At 43.0% G+C, this 25,383-nt stretch overlaps 1 protein-coding gene across 1 annotated transcript in view; it reads right to left on the bottom strand.

Annotated features, from left to right (window-relative positions):
* Positions 1-25,383, bottom strand: part of JARID2 (jumonji and AT-rich interaction domain containing 2) — a 163,820-nt gene that overhangs the window by 98,168 nt on the left and 40,269 nt on the right. The window contains exon 2 of the mRNA XM_077269921.1: positions 82-217. Within this exon, the coding sequence (XP_077126036.1) occupies positions 82-217 (136 nt within the window). The remainder of the gene's footprint in view (positions 1-81; positions 218-25,383) is intronic.

The raw sequence follows: 25,383 nt of genomic DNA, 5'->3' as shown, positions 1-25,383 counted from the left end.
TTGAAAAAGTTGGAAAAACATGGATTTTTTCACAATCAATTGGGGCATAAGGAAAATATGGGGGTATCATTTTCAACTCACCTTTTGGAGTTTTGATGCTCCCATTAATACAGTCATCACTTTGCCTTTTCTGTGCAGTCTTGAACTCTTTGAGAGACAAATATAGCACCTTACGCACCACCCTTTCTTCTGACCACGGGATACCATCACTGTCATCCTATAAAAACACAAAACGTACCTCTTATATACACACAGAAAATACAACACTGGTCAATTGGTATTACAAGCATATTTAGCTCTAAGAAAACCAATAGTTCTCTTTAGAAAATTATTATATTTCCAGATCACTTTACATTTTTTTTCATTATTATAGACCCATCCTTGAATTTCTACCATTTGTGTGAGAGACTACCAATACAGACCTAATACATGCAAATACATACACAAAACTTCAATTATATGCCATGAGGAGTTTTTTTTGCATTTATTTTTATACCCAATTAACCTTTGTATAGTCACCTAAACAGCTACTGGGAGAGTCACAGTGATAACATTACATAACAACATACTCATTGTTATCACTTAACCTTGGGATCTAACCCCAACTCCAGATTCTGGCTGGAATCCAAGTTCTGCGTTAAGTCTCCACTCCTGGAGTGGCCTCTGACATTACAGCCCTCTCAATCAGCAGAGGAAAATTGCACAAATAATTGCAGAGTCAGCACACAGATGACCAGCTGGAAATGATTCCCAAGGTATGTATGCTTCTAGCAATGAGCCTACAACCCCCCTGGGACAGGCGGAATAATCGGACACGTGCTTAAAAAGTATACACGCAACCTTTGTTTGAGCGTATTATGAAAAGATCGCCCCCCCAATGTAAGGTATAAAGGTGCCAAGTCAAAGCCGGTCTGGGTGGCAATGCCAAGGCAACATTCATTTACAACTCTATTACAGACAAGGTGGAACATTTCTCCTTCCCTAATTATATTTAGGAAACATGCAGTACTAAACGATGCCTCATTAGGGTCGCCTAGATATTTTAGAGTCAATATTAAACTCTTATATAACCTACCGTAGTTTGTTCAGGATTGCAGCAGTGCTTTTAATTGTTATGTAAGCTTATTAGTTTCATCTCAAAAGGGAACCTGCCAGGATGATTTTACTTCTGGAACTGGTGGTACAGCAGGGCAAGTCATGGTGCAACTATAGAAAATGCCTGGGGCGGATTGGGGGCACTCCAAGGGAATAGACCCTCGCCCTATGCACTTCTAGACCAATCTGCATCTGGGTCGTAAGCTTCATTTTTTAGCCCTGGCACAGCACAATACTACAAAATCAGTTTCCCATCAGAAAATTACTGTTTTTTTGTTTTTTTTTAATAGGAAAAATATACTGTTGGGCCGCGTTAGCCAGTAGATAAAAAAAAAAAATATGGCAAATGGAAAATATGTTTACATCGGTGGTTTTTTTACAGGATGCCTTTGTATTAGCATAGTTTTGATACGTTATTACATAGGGAACTTAAGAAAAAAAAAACACCTATATCTAAAATACACCACCTTTTCCCAAAAGACCCCATTTTGGCCTCAGTTTTCGCATATACACACTGAGTGTATTATTCAGAAGAAATTCACAATCTCCACTGGTCCTTACCTTTCCAGTTCTACCCAAACTCTAGTCCTCAAGGCCCCCAGAGATCTTGTTCTTAGGATTTTCTTAGTATTGCACGGGTGATGGAAGTATCATCAAGGCATCAGGATTTCTCTCACCTGTGCAATACTATGGAAATCCTGAAAACATAACCTGTGGAGGGGTTGTGAGGACTGGAGTTTGGGAAACGCTGATCCATATTTGGCCTTCTGACAACACAATTTTTATAAAGCTGATCAGCAGCACTAGTTGAACCTGTACACTTCCCTGATACACAGAGCTAAGGCTTTAGCCAGTTCTGTACATCAACCCAAAACGTAAAGCCCTTTATGCCAAGAACAAGATTAGAAATGGGTTTAAAAAAGTGGCTGCGCTGCTGGAGAAGGGAAAAAAAATCTCTTGCTGCAGTATTGGCAAACGTTCTTTATTGCACCACGCGTTTCGGTGCGGAGCTGAAGCCCATCCACTATGCAGTAACAGCTGGCAATTCATGATACCCCAAGTCATGATGTGCAGCCCCGTTAGCTGTTCTTTTGGCCTCTATTACTCAGCTTGTTGTGTTCTCCCTTCCCATTATAGAGGAAAAGATGAAGGCCGTCCTGGCTACTAATGTCACCGTGCATATGGCTGCCCTGACTACTGCCCAAGATGTCTGACAAGCTTACACTCCATGAAGACGACTTGGCAGCCGACCAACATCTTTTTAAGCATGCTCCGCTGGTGGTCAGGGCGCTTGGGACTTGCCACACTTGCGCTGTGCCAAATTTGATCTCCTGCAGCCAGCGTTAACCCAATGTTAGGTGCAGAGTGAGGCTCTTCTCACCTCTGATAAAACCCGCTGGAGTGGCACTTTATAGGTGCAGCGGAGCCGCAGACATCTTCCTGCAGTCGCCTATTACAATCTTAAATATGCAATGTGCCTTTTGCTTTTAAACAAACGCTGGAAAAATTAACTCGTAGTTCTGTCAATTATTTTCCTTTTGTTAATGAATCTCGACTGATCCATTATTTATTACAGGCACAATGTAAAGTCATTACCTGCTGTGCTGGAATTCCTGCCGGCTGTAATAACTGACAGATCTCTACTCGAGCCGCTCCAAAATGAGCTTATGGAAAGAGCTGCTGAATTAGGATAAGTGCTCATTGGGGGTTGTTTGCTTTTTTTCTTTGAACAGCTTTTTGTCACTTTGACACACTGTATTACACCAGGCTGCACTCGGTGACACAGAAGACCCCATCACTGCACCCACCATTATCAGAACGGTATGGCCGTAAAGGAAGCGCAGTGTGTCTATGCTCACAAAACATGTTCCCTACTGAATTATTAGAGGCCATCACATAGCCCCACTGCTGTTTATGCCGGGTTTAAAATAGGTGTAAGGAGGCTTTTGGAGTTCATTCCATACCAACCGCAGCAGGAAGAGTGGTTTTACAAAGCTGCAAGCATTATGTTTCTTGGCCCACGCAGGCCTTCGCTCCACAATAAACCCCAGTCTTCTGCTACATTGTGCTAGACCTGGAAGCCAAACCCCAGACTGTACGGGTATCTATCAGAGCATACATACGGAGACATTAATGGTCACTACTTTCTGACAAAGCGATCCCATTTGATGGATGATGTGCGCCGCTAAATATATTATGTGTAAATCAATTTATGTGAAAATCTAAAAAAAAAAATATATATCACTTCAAGGTGTCAACTCCGAAGGGACAGATTCAAAGCATTTATGCCAGCCTGTGCTAAAATTTTGTGACTTGGCGTTTTCACACCATTTTCCGCCCAGCTCAGGCAAAGTGGGTGGAGCTTGGCGACCGCCACTCGTCAAATTCATGATGATTGGGGGCGTTCGCTTCTCCACAAATGTTATACCAGCAGAGACAGGAGTAGGATTTGTGAGGCACACAGAGGTAGGTGTACACCACTCTTCCTACGCTACTTCATGAATCAGTAGTGTCTAACCCCAGCACATCTTCTCATCAAGACCAGCGTGAACAACGCCAGTGTTTCCTTTCTGTCCACTTCATGTTTTCACCAGACAACCGCTTTAAACAGATCTCACCTATCTGCGGGATAGTTGATAAATTGCCCAATAAGGAATGAATGAATGAATGAATGAATGAAGCGGTAGTCATGTATGTGCACAGTCGCTTTATTCTAACAGGGATACAAGTGCTCTATTCGGCCGATCGGTGCAGGTCCTAGTGGTCAGACCCCTACAAATCAATTCCTTTTTTCTCTCTGGACAACCCCCTTTAAGGAATGATTAAACTGACAGTCTTTGTAGTCACTCTGCTCCTGTTTGCACATTCTGATGCATATAGTGCTGACAGAATGCTGATGAAGAGGTATATATTACACTGGTATAAACACTGAAAGCAGTATTACCTTGTTGTTGGGGGAAGAGGGTTGCAAAATCATGCTTGACCTTACTTGTTCATGAACAAAACAAGAACAATGCTTATGTCTCATTCAGGCGTCTGTTTTCGAAACACCAAAAAAATGGTACTGTGTCATCGGTGGTTTGGATCCGTGTGTTGTCAGGGTGTCATCAGTGTTATTCATACATGGATAAATAAATTACAAAGCTTCTTCAATGTTAAACACAGACAGCACATGAGTGGCACATTGATGCCATCCATGTTTTTCACGGAACCATAGACGTGTATAGGCACTTTCAACCTGTGCTGCCAAAAAAAAAAAAAAAAACAGACGTGTCTCTATGATTATTGTATGGACACACATGGTTCACGAAAAAACACGGACATGTGAACAGCAGCATAGAAAACGTACCCATTACAATATGTGAAAAATACGGAAATAATACATAAGTGAAAAATGGACATCTGAATGAGGCCTTACAGAGATACGCTAGTGGGTGGAATAATGTCGTACAATGATACACGCACCCTTGGTTTGGGGAGTACTTTTCAGTGCTGGCCTTGTAGGATGTAATGCCAACGACAAAAGACAGGACGTGACACCGGATGGTGGGGAAGCAGGACAATGCTCCACAATGGGATAATTAGGCGAGTATGACACAATGAACCAGCGCATGAATCATTATGACAAGGCTGTGAAAACCTCTGAAGGGTTTCTGGAGTTGGGATTGATTTGTATTGTTGGAAAATGATCACCTCCCAAGTATGAAACCCACAGAAATAGGGAAGAAACAAGTCCGTGCTAATATGCTCATGTTCTGTGATGTAAGAGCGAAGCGGAATTCCTATTGCTCAGCATAATAAAGGGCTGGTGCGGTACAATAGCTGTGATTCACATCTGACATGGTGGATTCTTTTCTGTGTGAGTCACAGCATAACATGTGCAAGCGGCTGAATTTACAAGTCAGCATCTCCTTTGTAAACAGTCAGCAGCCTCCCTCCCTCGCCTGCTGCAGAATTAAAGATCCAGGTCTGCTGATGGAAGCAATAAGGGGATGCTGGCTGCTATCTGTGACAAATCTAGAAGAATGGAGCCATAGTAATGGAAAAGGCCAGCACTGTACAGCGTGTGACTGCTTGGCCACTATCCGCAGACATCCGCTAAATAGTATTAGCTGCCCTACTTCCCATATATCTGGAACAACACAGAAAGCCATCACATCCAGGAGAGAAGATTAGGCTAGATCATAAAAGCTTTATGCTTGGTGCATTAGCGTGCCCCTTCCACACCCCCCACAACAGCTTTCTTCCATGCTCGCGTATGCGACATTTGCGTCCCATTTTTAAAATGTCAGCACAGCATTTAAAACTTTCTAAACAAAAGGAAAAAGCTGAAAAACACATGTAACTACTTTAAAAAATCCCATGAATGCTTTCATTGCTCGCCAGAAATATCCAAAGGGTCAGTGACTGAGAGGCTTCAATTTACAAGGTCAGAAGCAGCTATAATAAGGCTACAAGAGGAGGCCGACACTCGGAGAGAAGGAATCCCACCAACCCCATGCTGCTCCGATCCAACAATATACCCCATAACTAATGCATCATCAGATTAGCTGCTAATGCTATGTATCACATACCTCTCATCTATTCAGATTCCACCCCTTCCTTTCCAGCTACTGTAACATGGGATAAACTGGTGAACCAACTAATCGATCCAAGCCATTAAATAACACAAAATTGGTGAACGTGGGGGGAGTTAGTTTCACATCCCATTTGAGCATTTTTGTGCACCATACTCCAGGAAGGTTCCCTGTGTAAACACCAAAAGGTATTCTTCAGGCACTACTCGCTCAACAGAAGCAAAAAAAGTGTCCTTTTGGCTTCCCTTGGGCAGGTAGATGTTTGCGTTGTTGGGTTCCAATGTGTTGCACATTGGGCAATCTTCCACATTAATACAGTACATGTCTGATCAATGGCTCAGATGTGATGTAAAAAAAAAATAAAATAGAAAGCATAAAATTATCTTGATACCCCTACCAATCCTGAGATAAAATACAGTGCTCTGCAATTTCTGGCTGTTTCATGTGTAATGGATGGAGCAAGAATTAGTGTGCATGCTTGACCACAGCTTTATTCAAAAGGGGCGCTGCAGAGTCCTGTTCTCAGGAACGCTGGGACCCCCAGCAATGAGCAAGCAATCACTAATCCTTGGACAGGCGATACATTTCTAACTTTGTACAAATAGGACCACTGGAGGTCTGGATTTTGTGGTTGAAATGTAGATCCTAATATTTATTGTATTCTGAAAACAGACAAAACCAATATTTTTAGCTGTAGTGCTTCTGAATACGATGGCAATAAATGAAAAAAAAAAAAAGGATACTATAATTAAAACATGGTGGGGGTAAATGTCTTTTAGGGTAAGTTTCTATATATCAAAAGCAGCATATTTGCGGCATTTTACAGTGCTAGCATAACGCAAGACATCACAAGAGCTGCAGGTTTCAGTTCCACAGCAGGCCAATTTATGCTGCGGACGTAGAAGCAAATTTCACCATTTGCAATGCAGTGTTAGAAATGTGCAGCTTCCCTTCTCCTTCTTTGCAATGACACCCAGAGAATAAATCCCACAGCAAGTGGTCCACAGTGGAGATTATTACTTGGGAACATACCCATAGCAGTCATTATAGCCAGTATCCAAGACTTGGGACATATGGATAAAATATCCACATACATAAAGGCAGTGTCGGATTGGGGTTCCAATGGCCCACCAGTAACCAACTCCAGGGTCGCACTTTTCAGCTACATGCAAATTATTACTTTACTAGATGGTGGCCCGATTCTAACGCATCGGGTATTCTAGAATATGTATGTATGTATGTATGTATGTATGTATGTATGTATGTATGTATGTATGTATGTATGTATATAGCAGCCACATAGTATATAGCACAGGCCACGTAGTATATAGGAGCCATGTAGTATATAGCAGACAAATATTAAATGGCCTGTGCTATATACTATGTGGCTGCTATATACATACATACATATTGTAGAATACCCAATGAGTTAATACAGGCCACACAGTATATAACAGTGGCCACGCAGTATATAACACAGCCCAAACAGTATATAACACAGCCCACGCAGTATATAGCAGCCACGCAGTATATAACACAGGCGACGTAGTATATAACACAGGCGACGTAGTACATAACACAGGCGACGTAGTACATAACACAGGCCACGCAGTATATAACACTGCCCACGCAGTATATAACACTGCCCATGTAGTATATAGCAGCCACGGGGTATATAACACAGCCCACGTAGTATTTAGCAGTGTGGGCACCATATCCCTGTTAAAAAAAATAATTAAAATAAAAAATAGTTACATACTCACCCGCCGGGATCCAGCGAAGCTCTGGCGATTCGCGCGCGGCTGCCGCCATCTTCCGTTCCCAGGATGCATTGCGAAATTACCCAGATGACTTCGCGGTCTCTCGAGACCGCTAAGTCTTCTGGGTAATTTTGCAATGCATCTCTGGGAACAGAAGATGGCGGCAGGCGCGCGGCTCGGCGGACGACGGAAGGTGAGAATAGCAGGTTTTTTGCTTTTTTTAATTATTTTTAACATTACATCTTTTTACTATTGATGCTGCATAGGCAGCATCAATAGTAAAAAGTTGGGGACACACAGGGTTAATAGCAGCGGTAACAGAGTGCGTTAGCCGCGGCATAACGCGGTGCGTTACCGCTGGCATTAACCCTGTGTGAGCGGTGACTGGAGGGGAGTATGGAGCAGGCGCCGGGCACTGACTGCAGGGGACTAGGGAGGGACTAATGGGACTGTGCCCGTCGCTGATCGGTCGCGGCAGCCATGACCGGCAGCTGGCGAGAACAATCAGCGACACGGGATTTCCGTTACGGAAGTTGCAGACAGAAAGACGGAAGTACCCTTTAGACAATTATATATATACATCCTCATTCACAAATTTCTTTACTAAAACTGGGTAGATTGGTAAATTAATAAGAAGATTCCTTTGTCTGTATATGGTGAATCAAGTATATAGTGCCAAGGGCTGCTCATATAAGAGGGTGGTGGTCCACTCCTGCACAGGGGCCCACCGGAGGATTCTCCTGTTCTCCTGTGGACCAGTCCGACCAATAGAAGGACTGGGGAAATCACAATAAAGTGCTCTGTTGTAGTGTGAGAAAGCTCCGATAATGATACTATAAGTCTGCTTTTAATAAACTATTTAAAAATTACATAATAAGCGGTAATGGAGTCTTAACAGCGATTGCCATGCAAAAGAGGTTGCTGGGAATCCTACAACCCTATTAAATTTGCTATCCTAGTGTTAACAGGGCTATCAAAAGACACAGACGTTCAAGGGAAACAACACCATAATGTCTAAAGCAATGAGGCAAAATATCATCAAAAATAAAAATCAGTGAAGAAAAAAAAAATACAAGGAGTACGTTGTGTGAGGCGATGTTCACACGTTCCGTAATTGGTAAGTTTTTTACCTCAGTATTTTTTAAGCTAAAACCAGGAGTGGGTGATAAATACAGAAGTGGATACGTGTTTCTATTATACTTTTCCTCTGATTGTGGAACAAATTCTGAGGTAAAGGGGAAGAAAAAAAAAAAAAAAACTATCCACATACAAGACGTGTGCACAAGACCTTGCACCGCTTATAACAGCTCCACAGCGTTGGACAGAGGCTGCTTTTGGTTAGAAAAATTAGTAGAATGGCAGGCGTAGCACAATTCTGCCATAAAAATCTAAATTTACCAACTAGCACAAATATATACGCAATTTTTCAAAGAATCTTTAGGTCACTGGTACAAAAGCCCCTTGAGATGTGCAACTGAAACGGAGAGGCAACCAGGTCTTCGTATATCTGCATTTACCAGAAAGTAAGGCTGCACGATGAAACGATTAGCAATGGAATAAATATATAGAATTGGCAAACAAGTGTGAAAGAAACCAGCGCCAATTACAGCCAAATGGGAGAAATGACATTTTAGTCACGTAATCAACATGTGGAGCAGTTCGAGAAGGCACCAAACGACACAAAAGTGAGAGTGGTCAGGGAGGGGCTGCAGCATCTGTGGCAATTACGAGTCGAGGGATTGAAGGGGAAACTGGATTCTACTGAGGGAATAGTCTTTGTAAACTCCACAAGTTCAGCATAGGCCTCGCAGTGGGAAGGGAGGCTTTCACACCGCCGTGTATACAGGTGCAGACACACCAACAATGCAGAGGAGGAGGAAAAAGGCCAGAGAAAATAAAGGAAAACTTTGAAAGCGCGTTAATCTGCTCAACAAGCCATGAACTTAATCGCTGCCCTAATTAGAGCGGGCATCTTGCTACACCAAAAGAATACGAGGGGACACAAGCACGAACAACAAAACAGGGGACTCATGATTTAATGACCCTGACTGTATGAGCACATGGTCACATTAAATAACAGCTAATCAGCTGGGGCAATCTGGAGTCCGCTGTATAAGCCAGGGCTAAATTACTACTGAAACACTCTAATAAAAATAACCAGCAGTTAGGCACACTTTAAAATGGAAGACAATAAGTTGTCGAAAGTGGGCACAGCTATAAAATATACCCGGCAACATGAAATGCTTACAGTTCAACGTATCTCTTATTTTAGTGCAGGGTCGTCTGGGATTCTCCAGGCCCAGTTCACATTTACCAGTCGTGCCTGTATTTTATGGGAGACTGATAACTGCTGACATTTTTGTGCACCTCATATGTAGTGCTTCTTTCTAGCACATGGAAACATCCAATAACTGCACACAATTGTTCCCTTAGGAAATGATGAGATCAGTTTTGGTATTTGTGCAAGTCGCAAGAAATTATGAGAGAAGTAAAAGAAATTTTGGTATTAAAAAAAATTCAGCTTTCCTGTAGTCCAGCTGTACAGAATTTACTGTTACCATGTATACATAAATTGCATTGATATTCATTGGGAAATAAACCATGGCGAGTCTACACAGGAAGGATACACAGTAGCCTAAAAAAAAAAAAAATTGCTGCAAATTTTGTTGCAGCAATGCTGGGCTTGGCTCAAAATTTCACTTATTGCAATGGCCGAGGGTGAACGTCACGGACCGTCCAAAACAAACTGATGTTCTAAATCAGCAGCACAGGGCAATTTCCACAGCAAATTTTCTCTACATGGAGAGGAGTTCTTACTGCTGGAACAGTAATACACTGCAAATTTTTCACCTTTAAATCTGCAGCCGAGAATATGCTGCACATCAGAACCTGTGGAAAAGTATTCGAAATCTTTCACTTAGCGAGGAAAAGGGGCAAACTGGCAACGATTCTTGTTCGTCAAGTAGTAAACTGACCCACACATTAATATCTAGAAACATATTTAAAGGAGGGAATGGCAGAGAACAGCAAAGCACCACTGGCATCATTTTGGCGTTTCGTCTGAGCCTATAGACTCTTAAACAGGGCTGTAGAGTCGAAGTCGGAGCCCATTTTGGTGGAGTCTGTGTCATGGAAATTGAGGAGTCGGAGGTTTGGCTTACCAACTTCACAGCCACGTCAGGGATGTGGAGTCAGAGACCATTTTGGTGGAGTCGGTGTCATGGAAATTGAGGAGTCGGAGGTTCGGCTTACCAACTCCACAGCCCTGCTATCAAAGAGGAAAATATGAGCCACACAGTTGGTAGCAATCCACTACTGGAATTATGCCATCATAAGAAACCCAATAAATTATGATACCCGTGTCCTCCATGTTGTGGTCCTCATTTTGCTGATGATGATGCTGGTGGGGATGATGGAAAGATGATACGACAAAGTTCAGATCTGATCAGTAAGAAAGAATACAATGGTGGATAGGTAGTTTGCCAACACTTCTGAAGGAATACAAAAGGTCTCATCCATAGATGCCAGTCGATAAGGTACGTGGTGCCAACAACATATATGGCACCTCTTTATAAGCACATGGCGGGACAATGACCTTGACAGAAGACGATGGTTATCGCACATCTTGGTGCTCCCGAGCCTTTTAACATCTAGTTTAACTTTTGTGTGGAATAAAATGATTTGTTACTTTCCAGATATTGCTCCATTAATTCCTGTATATAAAGCACAGGAGCGTGGAGCTTACTGGGCGATTTCGGCGGATCTTTCCAGGACCATTAAATTGTGCTGTGTATCTTCACAGATCTGCTGGTAAAAGGAGCACTTCCTCTTTTTTTTTTTTTTTCTTCATTTTAACAAGACGACAATGAAAGCTGAAAGCCCAGGGACATGTGATCTCTGCAGCAGCGACATGGAGCTCTGGAGACAGCATGTCTAGAAATATGACTGGAGCGAAGGTAATCTGCCTAATCACAAGAATGGGGGCCCATAGAAGCACACATCGCATATCTGCGACCCCCTAGAAGCCGGTGTGGTGTCCGTCATGTCGAGCAGCTACACAGTACTTGTGAAGAAAGAAAGAGGCGCAATGTCCCTCTCCACCCATACAGAAAAACTGCATGATCAGCCGGAGAGTACGTGCAGTGTGTGCAGCTCAATGCAGCGAGCCATGGCGGCACGACTCCATCATGAGAAAAATAGGCAATTGTGGAGAGAAACTGTGTCAGACAAAACAATCAGCTGCTGTTCATAGGACACACGGGCCGGGCGGAAAGCGTGGTCTTGTTGCTCCAATTATAATCATTAAGTGATTAGAAAAAAAAGATCTAGAAAATGGTTCAAAGATCTATAAAATTAACCAGCTGAAATACTCACTGCAAAGCATGAATGAAGAGAATTGCCACTAAATAGCACAATGGGCCACGTTCCCACGATGAGATTTTGGTGAGCTTTTTGCGCTGCGTATTTTCAAAAAAAATGCAAGTAACCTATTTTACTTTACAGGTGAAGAAATGGGTCAGAAAATCTGCAACATTAAAAACTCACTAAAAGCTCATCATGGGAACGTAGTCGTACGGTCACAGGCCCAACCCCAATTATTACACAACTTCTTGAATGTATTATTACTAGTGCAATTATTCAAGTCCTCATGATTTTAGTGTTCATTCCATACTGTACAAGCACCATGGTCCTTATATGAGAACCAGACAATACATACAATGGGAAATTATTAAAAAAAACAGAGCGGAGCAGATTTGGTCACTTTTGTTTCCCTTAGACATATACCAATGACTAGAGAAACTTTATTTGTCACAATACAAAAATATTAAAAACACAGACAAGGTAAATGGATGTTATAGAAAAGACCCCAAAAGATCATGGCACTCTGTACAAAATATACATCATATTGTAACCATTATCTAATAATTGGTGAGGACAATCCCCTCCTTTAAATATCCAAAAATCAAATCTCTATGCGAAATAAACCAAGGCCCTTTCATCACTGACAATCACTTGTGGCCACCTGGGGAACTGTTCCCATAAATATCCAGCTGCTCTCTAAGGCCGGGTCCACATTGCGTCAATGGCAATGCGCTGACGACACCCGTTACACAGCGGCACTAATGCAACGGGTGCTTCAGCGCACCCATTGACTGCCATTATGTAGCGCATCACTAACGCATGTCATAATCGGAATGCGTTATCGATGTGCCGTCATTCCGTGACGGACCCTCGGACGCGGTCTGCAGCATTTCCAGGTCCGTCACCGATAGCGTAGGTGGAGCATCTGCGCTACCGCGATCGCATAATGAGATCTTTAAAAGGCACTAGCGTTGGTGCAGTCCATTTAACACATGCGTTGAACGGACTGCACCAACGCAATGTGAACCCAGCCCAAGGCATTCAAACAATTTGAATATGCCCGGCATCATGGACATAAGGGGGGAGAAAAGAAGGACTCTCACCATGAACTGTAGTGCCCACTGAACACACCCCGACGCGCGTTTCGCTGCTGTCAGCCTCGCTTTCTCACCTCCCCTCCAATGGAGCTGACAAGCCGTGTTTAAGGAAGAGAAATCCTGCATTTTACCTCCTTACATTCTAAATTAGAGATGAAGCCATTTCACTCTAACCGTTAATATTTTATACTACTGTATATACAGATTCTGTGCAGTGTATCATCGTGCTATACATTAGCCAAACAATGGCGGGCCAAGAAAGGTTTCCAGGTATGTGGTGTATGAACACGACCTGAACCTTAGCAATAGCAGGAAACACGAGCATGAAAACCGGGAAAGTGACATACAAGGGAGTCCCGGGCACAGTCCTTTCTTCCTCTCCCTAACCTATATAAAGACATTCACTGTAACATTTATGAGGCCAGACTGCCCCTAAGCCTTTCTGCGGTCTATAAAATGCTCTTTAACCACATGTCAACAGTCAAGGGATCCTCTGCAAGGGTGAGGGCTGTTCAGAGATTAGCAGTAAATGAGTGATAATGTGCCTAATAATGCCAATGTGAAAAGCACCAGGTCTTAACCCCTTGAATAACTGGGCCTGACGCAACAGCTGTTCATATGGTAAAAGGCTGTGTGAGCAACCTACAGGATCAATGGCATCTCTCATGTTACCACCATAAGGTTCTCCAGCTCCTGGCCTCCAACCTCCTCACACACTGCTATGTCTTGTCAGGGGTAGACAGTGACTGTTTGTTGCAGTCAGAGCCATTTACTACTTGCTAATTGATTTGTTAGCAAAATCCCTGACAACCTGCTTTGGCCAACAAGCGTGCACAGTGTGCCAAGATCAATGTGCGCTGGTCTGCATCATCTGGAGGATCTGACACATGCCCTGCCAAGGAGAATGTGCGCTAGAGATAAAGTGGCACATGAGGGCTTTCCACCCTGCCCTGCGACAGATTTTGCTAGTGCGCCATGACAGATTTCACTTCCATTCACAATTCTTTATTTACCCACTTGTATTCGGCAGCCATATTGAGACAACGCCGTACTGATTCATTTACAGTTTGCGCCAGTTCATGTTTTTGTTTTCTTCAGATGAACAATTGCCAAAGCTTGTCACAGCAGTGGACAGAATTATGATCATCAAATGGCCTACTGGCAGCAGTCCGCAATAAGGAAGAACCAAGGAAAGGTCAGCAGAAAACAACATGGCGCTGGGCAGTCTCCATATGGGCAGGTTCTGACCATAGAAGCTTAACCCCTTCACATCTTATCAGCACATCAATTAGTCTTCAAAACATATACCATTACATCAGAACAGGGTCATGCAAACTTTTCATCACAGCGCAGAAGAAGGATATGACCTGTGCATTCATCGCTCACTTATTTAATCCACTATATATGTTAACATGATTTAATTTCCAGACGATCCAGTGTAGACGGGTTGGTTTAAATACACTGAGCAATGGCAGAAGCCATTGGCAAATGTTTTACATAACCACGTGACTACACATTCTGCATTATAGAACGTCGTTGCAGTCCATGCCTAGGAAGGTATTCGGGCAGAAAGTGCTGCCCTAAATTTCTTCACTGGTACTTGCAGGGTGGGGTTTGTCACTGGAGTTGGGATGCCTTCTTTAAAGGGAATCTGTCAGCGGGTTTTTTGCTATATAATCAGAGAGCAGAATAATATAGGGCAAGAAAGCCTGATTCCAGGGATGTGTCACTTACTGGGCTGCTTGGTGCAGCTTTGATAGAATCCTTGTTTGTGTGATGTAGATGTAGCAGTGATCAAAATGCTGAGCTGGGTATAACCCTGCCCACACCTCGGATTGGCAGCTTCCTGTGTACACTGTGAACTGTCAGCAAGCTGCCAATCCGTGGTGGGGGCAGGGTTACACAGATTAGCTTGACTGCCTGGCACATGAGTTGTAGTCCTGTAGTATTACCGTAATCTCCTGCTGCATTGAAACAACAGCACACAGACTAATAAGTGACACATCCCTGGAATCAGGCTCCGTGCCCTACATTATGCTGCTCTCAGATTAAATAGCAAAACTCTGATGATGGATTCTCTTTAATGGTCATATAGTCTCATTTTCTTGCACCTTCCCGATCTACATGGCTTTCCAAAGCCATAAGAAGCTTTATGCAGGGGTGGACATGTCATTGGTGCAGCTGCACAGGGACCCACTTCAAATCAGCATGCAGGTCCTGTCACAGACACAGAGGGGCCCATATACTGTTTTTGCGCAGAAGGGCTATCTTTTACCTGTGACCTGTGGCTTAATGACTAACAACCTGCACCTTGGGATTATCACAGAAATAGACTTGATTGCACACATAATTTTGTCCATTTCTCGGCTGTTCTGCTTATGCCAGGTTGCTTGAGCTGAAGGTCAAACTAAAAATAAGTTGGCACATTCCAATGCTCCGGGCACAAAGAAAGGTTTATTTGATTAACCCCCTTCCTGGCATTGGGGCAGGTGTACCCAGCACATATTCCATAGACAATTGTTCCTTGGATACATCATGTGTGGACATAAAAGGTCCCAGATCCCAGGATCAATTTAAACCTGCAGAACAACAACAACAATAGCTTCTAGTTACATTCAGAATGATTTACGAGACATTAAAAAGGGATTCTCTACAGGAAAAAAAAAAAGCCAAAAAAAGTTATACTCACCCTCTTCAGGTCCATCACAGAGTTAGAGCCAGTGATCCTGGTGTCTGGTATTGTCTGCAGCGCTGATGTCATATCGACAAGCTGCAGCCAATCACTGAGCTCCATGGCTCTGCGTGGTTTGTGCAGAGCTCAGTTACTGACTGTAGACTAAATTGCTGTTCAACAGTCAGCAGGGTGTATTTTATGACCAAATTACATATTGCCTAGGCAAAAAAAAAACTAAACTAAAAGACCAGAATAAAAAAAAAAACGGTGCTTTGATTATATCAATTAATAAGGAAAAGTGCATATATTATTAAAAACACACTATGCAGTGGATATGTGTCCACAAGAGGAGACATTGATCCCTAGTTCAAATGTATTTTTGTAAATCTATCATTGTCTATGCAATTAAAAGTACCATTAGCCTCCCCACCATGTTTCACCAAACTGGCGTCATCAGGGGAATGAGGCCGTTTCCTTGCACAGCAGTGAAATATACAACGCTAAAATCGGTGCTGCGGCTCAGATAAGTATAGTCTAGCAATAGTTAATTTCATTATTTGACAAGATTAACCAATTAACACCCTGACTACGCAAAATGCACTATTGCCAATAAACTAGTCTTGGACAAAAACACCTGGTAGGGATGACATGGGTTTACTCAAATATTCCTTTAGACTTGTAGAAACTGTGCACGCACAATGAAAGAGTTTACATGGAAATTAAGTGAACGTGTTCATTATTAGAGATGGGCTAACGTGCTTGGATAAGGCTGTTCAATGCCGCAACACATGCAGGGGTTGCCAAACAGCCACAATCCCTGCATAGGTTGCCACTGTTGAACAGCCGTGAGACATGCAGCCGCGGGGACTGGAACATAGTATTCGAGCCCGCAAAGATACTAATCGAACACGAGCATGCTCAGATAACGCCTTACTGAGCATGCCCGCTCATCACTGATTATTATCTGTAAAGACTGCGAGCGCTCACAATACTTTGCAAAATATAAATTTGTAAATTTGAAATTCACAAACATATGCAGTGGTTCAGACCCGTGTGGACTTACCCTTTAAATCACATGAATGTGGTAGACAAATACACAAACCATAGCGATAAAAACCACGTCAGCTGACTACTAGACTACTAAAATCAGTACCTTCTACCTTTCACACCTCCACAGAAATTAGTCAGCACCTACCTAGACATGCAAAAGTAACAAAGCAAACATGAAGGGGAAATCTGTATTTTTCTGTAAGCCTATAGGTACATCAGTAACATCAGGACATTTCTGAAACTTACAGGAAAAACCACCGTCATGCATTGTACAGAAATACAGACCTGGACTTCCCCCGTGTGTTTCTTGTCCTACGCAGGCTCTCGTTTCTTCCAGATTTACAAGTATGTGGACATCAAATGCAATTTAATGACTGATGGTCCAGTACATCTAGAACACATGCCTGTGTACAATGCCTTGCCACCTATATCTGACCGTCCCATTAAAGGGAATCTGGTCAGTAAGATCAACCCCCGCCCCCCTAAATTTGACTAGTGTCCCCAGAGTAGTCGACCCACTTAGCATGTTATCACGTGCATGTGGATGTGATAAAATAAATTTACAAGTGTCAGCACTATATACACCTTGCGCATGCGCGCAGTTTCTTTCCGTCACTGCAGTCTTCCTCACTTCCGATCATGCGCCTCTCTGAAGTCGCCATGCGAACACTCGGCTTCAGAGAATCAATATAGTGAGGGAAAGAAGCCGCATGCATGCGCAAGGTATGTATAGAGCTGGCGATGACGCTTGTAAATTTAATTCATCACACCCACAAGGGGCGTGATAACATTGAGTTGGCCGACTAGTCTGGGGACACCAACGCCCCATGGACTAGTGAAAGGCCTCATTTACCCATCATAAACGGACCTTAGAGCTACATAGGCAGGGTGTATATATATATATATATATATATATATATATATATATATATATATATATATATATATATATATATATATATATATACATACATACATACACACACACACATATACACATTCATACATACATACACACACACACACACACACACAACTGCTGGTGGGTCTGGGGGCACCATTTAATGCGTCATTTGTAAGTGATATCTGTAATGTGTATGTAACCCCGTCTGATGTACAGCACCATGGATTCAATGGTGCTATATAAATAAATAATAATAATAATTTGCATATGAAGCGAAATGCTGATTTCTTGGGAATGCAACAAGAGATAGGCAATAAAAAAGGTGTTGATGATTTGCGTTTTAAAGGATTGCAAACCCAGAAACAAGGGATGGGGGGATCTTACAGACAGATTCCATTTAAGAAGGTTATGCCCAAGATTTGAATGTATGTCTTATCCAAAGTGTAGGCGATAACTTGTGGATCAGGGGACCCCATTGGTCCAGAGACTGGCTCTGAAATGCCGGCAGAATAAACAGTAGACTCGTACGAGGGCTAGGTTTTCAAACTCTCATCCACACGCTGCATAGAAAACCCGTAACTCGATCAGTGCTGAGGATATCACACGCCAAGTACACCAAGTTATAATGTGGCCATTTGCCAACAATTTCTCCCTTTCCGAATGCATAGGGTGAATTTGGTGGTCTATCCAAAGCAGGAAGGAACTGCAGCCATATCCATACAATTCAATGTGGATGTTACGGTTACAAAATGCCTGTGGCAAATAAGTCACATGTGAATAGAACCATCTGATGAAATTATTGTTTATTGATGGCGTACGCCATCACCAATCTGGACATTTATTTTTTCCATTAAGGTTTCAGTCTACTGTGTTGCATGCTCTCCATTCTAGGAGCAGTTGGGGGTCACCCAAGACAGACCCTATATATAGGACTTCCTAAAAGGGGAGCTGACAGACTATACATGCTGCCCGATCCACGGGCAGCAAGTATCAGACATTGGCTGTGTAATATCAGTCCGGTATGTTTCGCTCTGGATCCCCGTGGTGTTTAGGAAAAAATCAAGCCATTAGGGATCGAGCCGCCTGGGAGACTAGTGGGACAGACACGTCCCTGGCGGCTTCTTCCCCCCCGCTCCCTTTTAGTGTCTGCGAGAAGCCGATGGTACGCGCTGGTCCGACAAGTTTATCATACGTCTTTCAGATTGAATCATATATAGCTGAAATCCCGTGGAATGGGCAGCATGTATCACTTGCCAGGTTCCCTTCAAGATGGTAAAATCATTTTTTGGACACAAAATGTATCATTGCCATAGAAATTATGGCATTACCAACTTATTATAGGGTCACTTGCCTCCTAAAAAGTGTGTTTATTTATTTATTTTTTATTAGGGGTAACTAAAACTCCCCTCCTGCAACCTCACAGGTCTTCTTAGCAAATCAATTTTTTGGCTTCTGTAGGTCACATTATTCTTCGTGTTAGTTATAAAGGAATTTGTCTCCAGAAAACTACTTATCGTTTAAATAAGATTTTTATGTTAAATGTATTGTTACTTTATCATATCACTGTCTCATCAATATTCACCCTGGCCACCATTGGGTTCATACTGTTCTGTACGGATCACTTTTCAGCAGCCACATGGACATGATGCGGAAGCAATAGATTTGCTGTGACTCTGATAGGAGAACTTTTAAAGTGTGCCAATCTTGACAGAGATCATTGCAAAGGAAGGGGGAGGAGGTGAGCTGTGACCATCACTTACTGTAAAAGGTGGATCCAATGTTATCTACTGTACAATGAGATTTTACTTTTTATTGTAATCCTGTCTGTGATGAGACTGCTGAAAAGTCTTCTGTAAAGAACAAGAAGCGTGAGTCTGGTATTCAAATTAGTGGTCAGGGTGAAAATTGCAAGACTTGTGTGCCTTTTTTATTACACACTGATATGGTAATGTATTTAAATACAATGAACATAAAAACCTGACTTAAAGGGAATGTGAATACAATGAACATAAAAACCTGACTTAAAGGGAATGTGTCAACACAAACTGAAATTTTGTTTAGATAATGAAACGCCTAACAAAACGCACAACAGCACTTGTAATGGACCGAAAGACCACAGAATTTCATAGTGATTTACTTGTTTACCGCTGTAATCCGAGGCCTTCTGATTCCACTTATGGCTCCCTTTCAGTATAAAGACGTGCGGATCCCTCAACAGTGTTCCTACTGTGGAGTGTATTTAAGCATCTGATCCTCATAAGTCACACAAAATCTACATTTTCAAAGTATCTTTAAATATAGCCCGTTTCCTTAAACAAGAGTAATTGCACTCAAAGCAAATATTTGGCTGCTTGGGACTTTTTTTTGTAAACGAAGGTTTCCTTTTTGTGGTGATTTAATAGTAGAGTGCCTGTCAAGAGGTTTCTCTCTGGGTAGCCCACCCAGCCTCTGCCATCAGGCCAGTGAAGAACAGGGGGCCGGGGTTAGACTTGTTACAGAGATATGCCTATATTTACCGTTCTACAAGTAGCCATTATGCGCAGGGCGACAGGCTCACCGCGGGCACTCTCACATCGGCTTTCTGACACTATTGTCGAAAACTGTCTGAGCACTTTACTATTGATCTCCATTATTTATAAAGTTCTGAAGTCCTCTAGGCTCTAGAAAGGGGTTGTTCATCTCTAGGGATAATTTTGTATTTTCTTTTTACTTAAAGGGGTTGTCTGGTATTGGGCTACAAGTCTACCGTCACTGTGTGACTGCAGACTTGTGAATCCTCACACCACGCACTGCGCGCTGTGACGATTCTCCGGTACTGGGTGGTGGAGCAGGCAGTCATGTGACTGCAAGTACTAGTTTTCGACTAGACTGTATCCGGTCTCGCTCAATACACTTGCATTGAGAGAGGCTGCGCTCATCTAGTCAGCATGTGATAGCATGTATCCATATTGCATACTTGCGCCCACCATTCCCGCCGCTGGCACAGGAGAATCCTCACAGCACGGAGAGCACGAGATGCGAGGATTCACAGGTCTGCAGTCACACAGTGACGATAGACTTGTAGCCCAATACCAGACAACTCCTTTTGGGGCTAAAAATTATTTTTGCAATTGGGTTTCATTACGCATTTTGCAGCGGTTGGCTTTTACAGGCTCTGTGTTTACCCATGTATACAACGATGTGGTCTGTAGCCACAAATCTGCCAAGAAGAGACAGTCATTAGCAGTCTGACTGACTGACGTCAAGGGAACCTGTCAGAAGCCTTTTACAAGCAAATTACAGACAGCACCCATATAGGCGCTGTCCTACAGATTCAAATGATACCTCCTCCTCAGGGGGAGAAATCAGTTTTGTAGATTTTATTTAATCCTTCTTTGAAGTTTCCTTGTATTCATATCTTTGTGGATCGGGACCGGACTGTGGGTAGAGTCTTCCGCTTTTTTCTCCCATCCATTGTGTCTGGGTGCCTGAATGTCACGCTAGGGCGGCACTTCAGCAGATTGAGCTCTTGAAGGCTTCAGAAAAATGGCGCTGGCGCCTGCATAGATTGCCTAGTGCCACTGGCGCCATTTTACTGAAGCCCACAAGTAGATCAATTTGCGCAAAAGAAGCTGGAACAAAGCTGAAGACCCTACCCACAGTCCCGCCCCGATGAACGAAGATATAACTACGGTACAAGGAAACTTCAAACAAGGATTAAAGAAAATCTACAAATCCGATTTCTTTACCTGAGGCATCATTTTAGTCAGTATAACAGCACCAATGTGGCCCTTTCTGTACTTTACTTAGTAAAATGCTGCCGACAGGTTTTCTTTAACTTATTCACCAGCCACCAATAAGACTGTACAACACATAGGTTATAGAGAACAAACGGTGCATTCTTTTTATGTAAACAAACTGCAAAAAATATTTTTAGCCCCGGTTATATGCACTTAAAAAATGTCCCTCAAAGGTGGACAAACCCTTTAATAGACATGTTTGGGCACATAAATGTGGTTAATCTGTGTGTTCTAGATAAAAACAGTTCTATCTTTTATGGACTTCGGTTCCATGAAAAACTGCATTTTTTTCTGCAGCAGCCACTACAGGCAATGAGTGGTATTACAGGCTCTTCATTAAAATACACTGTCACTGAGTCCTCCAAAGCAAGAGCATTCACATGATGTAACAAGTTTATATTGATGCATTTATCCCAGATTACCCCTAATAAATTGAACAGGTTTTATAAACCTCTGGCTCACACTTGCGATGAATACCACCAAACAAGGGAGCTACAAATGACAACTAATGGTGACTAATATGACTGCGTCCCTTCTAAAATGGCCGACTGAAAATCATTCCAGTGTGTTTATATGTATAATAAAAACCATAGCAGCACACAAGCTGGATTTCAGGACATGCCAGTAAAGGTCTGGCCACACAAGTGGATGATGCAGGCCTCGGTGAAACGCTGCAGGATATGGACAAGGTGGTAGGAACAAGGAAAGAGGCTGGCCATAAAACCAACCCAAGGCCACACAAGATGAAAGCAATTAAAACAAATGAAATGTTGATGGCGTCTGAAGGTTCGGATTCCACAGCAGCCTGACAAAAGACACAAATGACATAATGAGGTATCAATCTGCTCTGCATACACTCGGGCGCAGAAGTAACAGTAACTCTCATTCACGTGCCTCCGTCAGGTCCACAAACCTACCTGACCACATAATCCCACATTACACAGACTGACCGCAGATTGGGTTTCTGGGTAATCACAAGTTAACGACTACACGGAGCAAGACGCCCGGATACACTAGGAGAATATAAGCCGATATAAGCTAAAAGGACGTAGCTTATAAGGAGCAGCCCAGTGCAAAAACTGCAAGCCCAGCAAGTCTGTAGCAAGCATAAACTTGAGGCTTTCCTCTGCCAGAAGACTCTGCATGTAAATCAAGACCAAACTGGCATCTTACAGCCAAGGACCTCAGAACTGCAGCTGTGTGCAGGTGTGACTGAGGCCTGTAGTTCCCAGCTAACTGCGCTGCCACCGAAACATATCTCTGTATATAATCAATGGCCTTTGTGCCCAAACTGTGTATCTGAATACCCAAAAAGGCACTGTCAGCAGGATTTCATCCTTTAATTATACGTGCATGTGGCTCTTTCAACAAGTCCAGTAATACAGTTACATGGTCAGACCGTTCCTGCATTACTGAAAAACGAACGTTTGAATTTACATGCAAATGATTAAGATCTGAAGTCCCTGTCACTCCAGCTCTATTTACGGTCCACCCATGCCTTCTCCCGTTTGATAGGCAATCTCTATGCTTTGTGGCCTAAGGGTACCGTCTCACAGTGGCACTTTGGTCGCTACGACGGCACGATCCGTGACGTTCCAGCGATATACATACGATCTCGCTGTGTCTAACACGCAGCAGCGATCAGGGACCTCGCTGAGAATCGTACGTCGTAGCAGATCGTTTGAAACTTTATTTCGTCGCTGGATCACCCGCTGTCATCGCTGGATCGGTGTGTGACACCGATCCAGCGATGCGTTCGCTTGTAACCAGGGTAAACATCGGGTTACTAAGCGCAGGGCCGCGCTTAGTAACCCGATGTTTACCCTGGTTACCCGGGGACTTCGGCATCGTTGGTCGCTGGAGAGCTGTCTGTGTGACAGCTCCCCAGCGACCACACAACGACTTACCAACGATCACGGCCAGGTCGTATCGCTGGTCGTGATCTTTGGTAAATCGTTTAGTGTAACGGTACCCTAAGGCAAATGAGCCATCAGTCAAACAGGAGGAAGCATGACTGGGCATGGAATAGAGCTGGAGTGACAGAGGCTTCAGGTCTACAAATAGTTCTTCAGCCTCATTTGCATATCCATTCAAGCACCGATTTCTCATTAACAGAGGAATGGACTGACCATGTAAATGTAATGCTGGACTTGTCTGAAAGAGCAACATGTGCATATACGTAGTTTGGAGTGGGAAATCCTGCTGACAGATTTCCTTTAAAAGAAACAATTGGGTAAAAAATTAAATTAAAAAAGGGTTAAGACACTTCGATCCTTACAGAATAGCAAATAGGGTATTGGAACATGACACCATACCGATGCCTTCAGTTCCTTAAATGCACGGCATTAAAACTCAGCTGGATGGAGAAAAAACATTAACAAGTGAGAAATGCATTTCATGGCTGGAACGGCTCATTCTGCTCCGCTGGCCGACTCTGCCGGATTGGCGCGGCCTTCTTTCTACATCACCAGCTGAGACATGAATATTTAATGAGTTGGAAGAAGGCTGTCAAATGGGAAATGAATTCTTATTCTTCCAATTTGCCTTACAGCAACATAACTATTCTCTCCTCGGAGACACGGCTAATGTCAATGGAGAGTGGAAGGGGAAAGATCAGAGTACATGGAAAATGGCTAAAAGCACTTCACATTTAGTGGCGTCTAATGACCTATGATGTGAGGGAGGAATCAAAGCAAACTAATGCCTGCACATCAAAACCACCTAATGAAATCGGCAATATAAACATAATGCAAGAACTGCCGTATATTATAAAAAATATCAGCCACCCACAATGTCACTTTCTCCGTCACCCTCAATTTCTTCTTGTGCATAACAATGTGAAGAGTGCAGAACAGTCTATTTCTACACAAATCATTTTCCTGAAGGCCATAAAGGGTTTTCCACTACTAGGACAGCCCCTTCTTAAACCAAATATTTGGCGCTGATAAAATAATAAAGCCTATACTCCCCTCCAGTGTCGGTGCCGTTCCCACAGTGTCAGCCCTCGCTCTCCCCAGGGCTGTGATGTGGTGTTGTGACATGTGATTCCAGCCGGCCAATCAGCGCTGGCGTCACTGTCTCCGCCCTCGGACAAACTGAACATGAAGAGGAAGCCAGGGCTGCAGTTAGTCTCGGACTTCCTCTTCATGTTCAGTTTGTCCGAAGGCGGAGACAGTGACGCCACCGCTGATTGGGCGCCGGCATCATGTGTCCTTCCACCGCATCAAAGCCCCGGGACCAAGAGTGCCGACACGGCCAGAACAGCATCGGCACAGGAGGCGAGTATAGGCTTTATTATTTTATCAGGGCCGAACAATTCGTTTAAGAAGGGGCTGTCCTAGTAGTGGACATCCCTTTAAAACTCTGATTGGATGCACCATGATGCCCAAGTTTGAGGAGTGTAATATTAACATCACAATATATTGATATAAAAAAAATAGAAAACCTTCTAATTAAAAAGTCACCCAACAATAGCCATACCTTTTTACACTTTTAAAGGGATTGTCCCCAGCCTAATCAATTAAGTTAAAATAAAAAAAAAAGTGTGCATTCCCCAGCAGCTCAGCCGTCTCATCGTTTTTGGCGCTTATATTCCCATCCGCTCTGATGAAATAGTAAAGTCTGTAGCTGAAGAGCAGTCACTCAACAATGACATCACGGCGGTGCAGAAATGGCGCCGGTGAACTACATTTTACTGCAGCCTCACGTTGCGCCAACATTTTGCAGCTTTTTCAAACTTTTTATGCCAGAATTTGGGGCTGGAGACTTTTTAAAAGCAACTGTGCAGTGGAATATGGACAGATTCATGAAGATTGACACTAGAGTCCACTGGAGTATGATCGTTCAGCAATCAGACATAGAAATGCCCTCCAATTATGGGCTGGAGTTCATTTTTTGCTATAATTTACACCATGTTTTGAGGCATCAATTCCATTACATTTGTTGGGCCACAGTCAACCTACTTTTCAAATGATTTTTTTTTTTTTTTTTTTTTTAATTATTAAAGTTTTCAGAACAGGGGCTAAAAAAACCAAAAGGCAATATACAAATTATATGATGAATCAGGCATATTACCTTTGAAAATG

The sequence above is a fragment of the Ranitomeya variabilis genome, chromosome 6 (genome assembly GCF_051348905.1).
Source record: "Ranitomeya variabilis isolate aRanVar5 chromosome 6, aRanVar5.hap1, whole genome shotgun sequence".
Taxonomy (NCBI): Eukaryota; Metazoa; Chordata; class Amphibia; order Anura; family Dendrobatidae; genus Ranitomeya; species Ranitomeya variabilis.
This window is presented reverse-complemented; position numbering and strand designations above follow the sequence as displayed.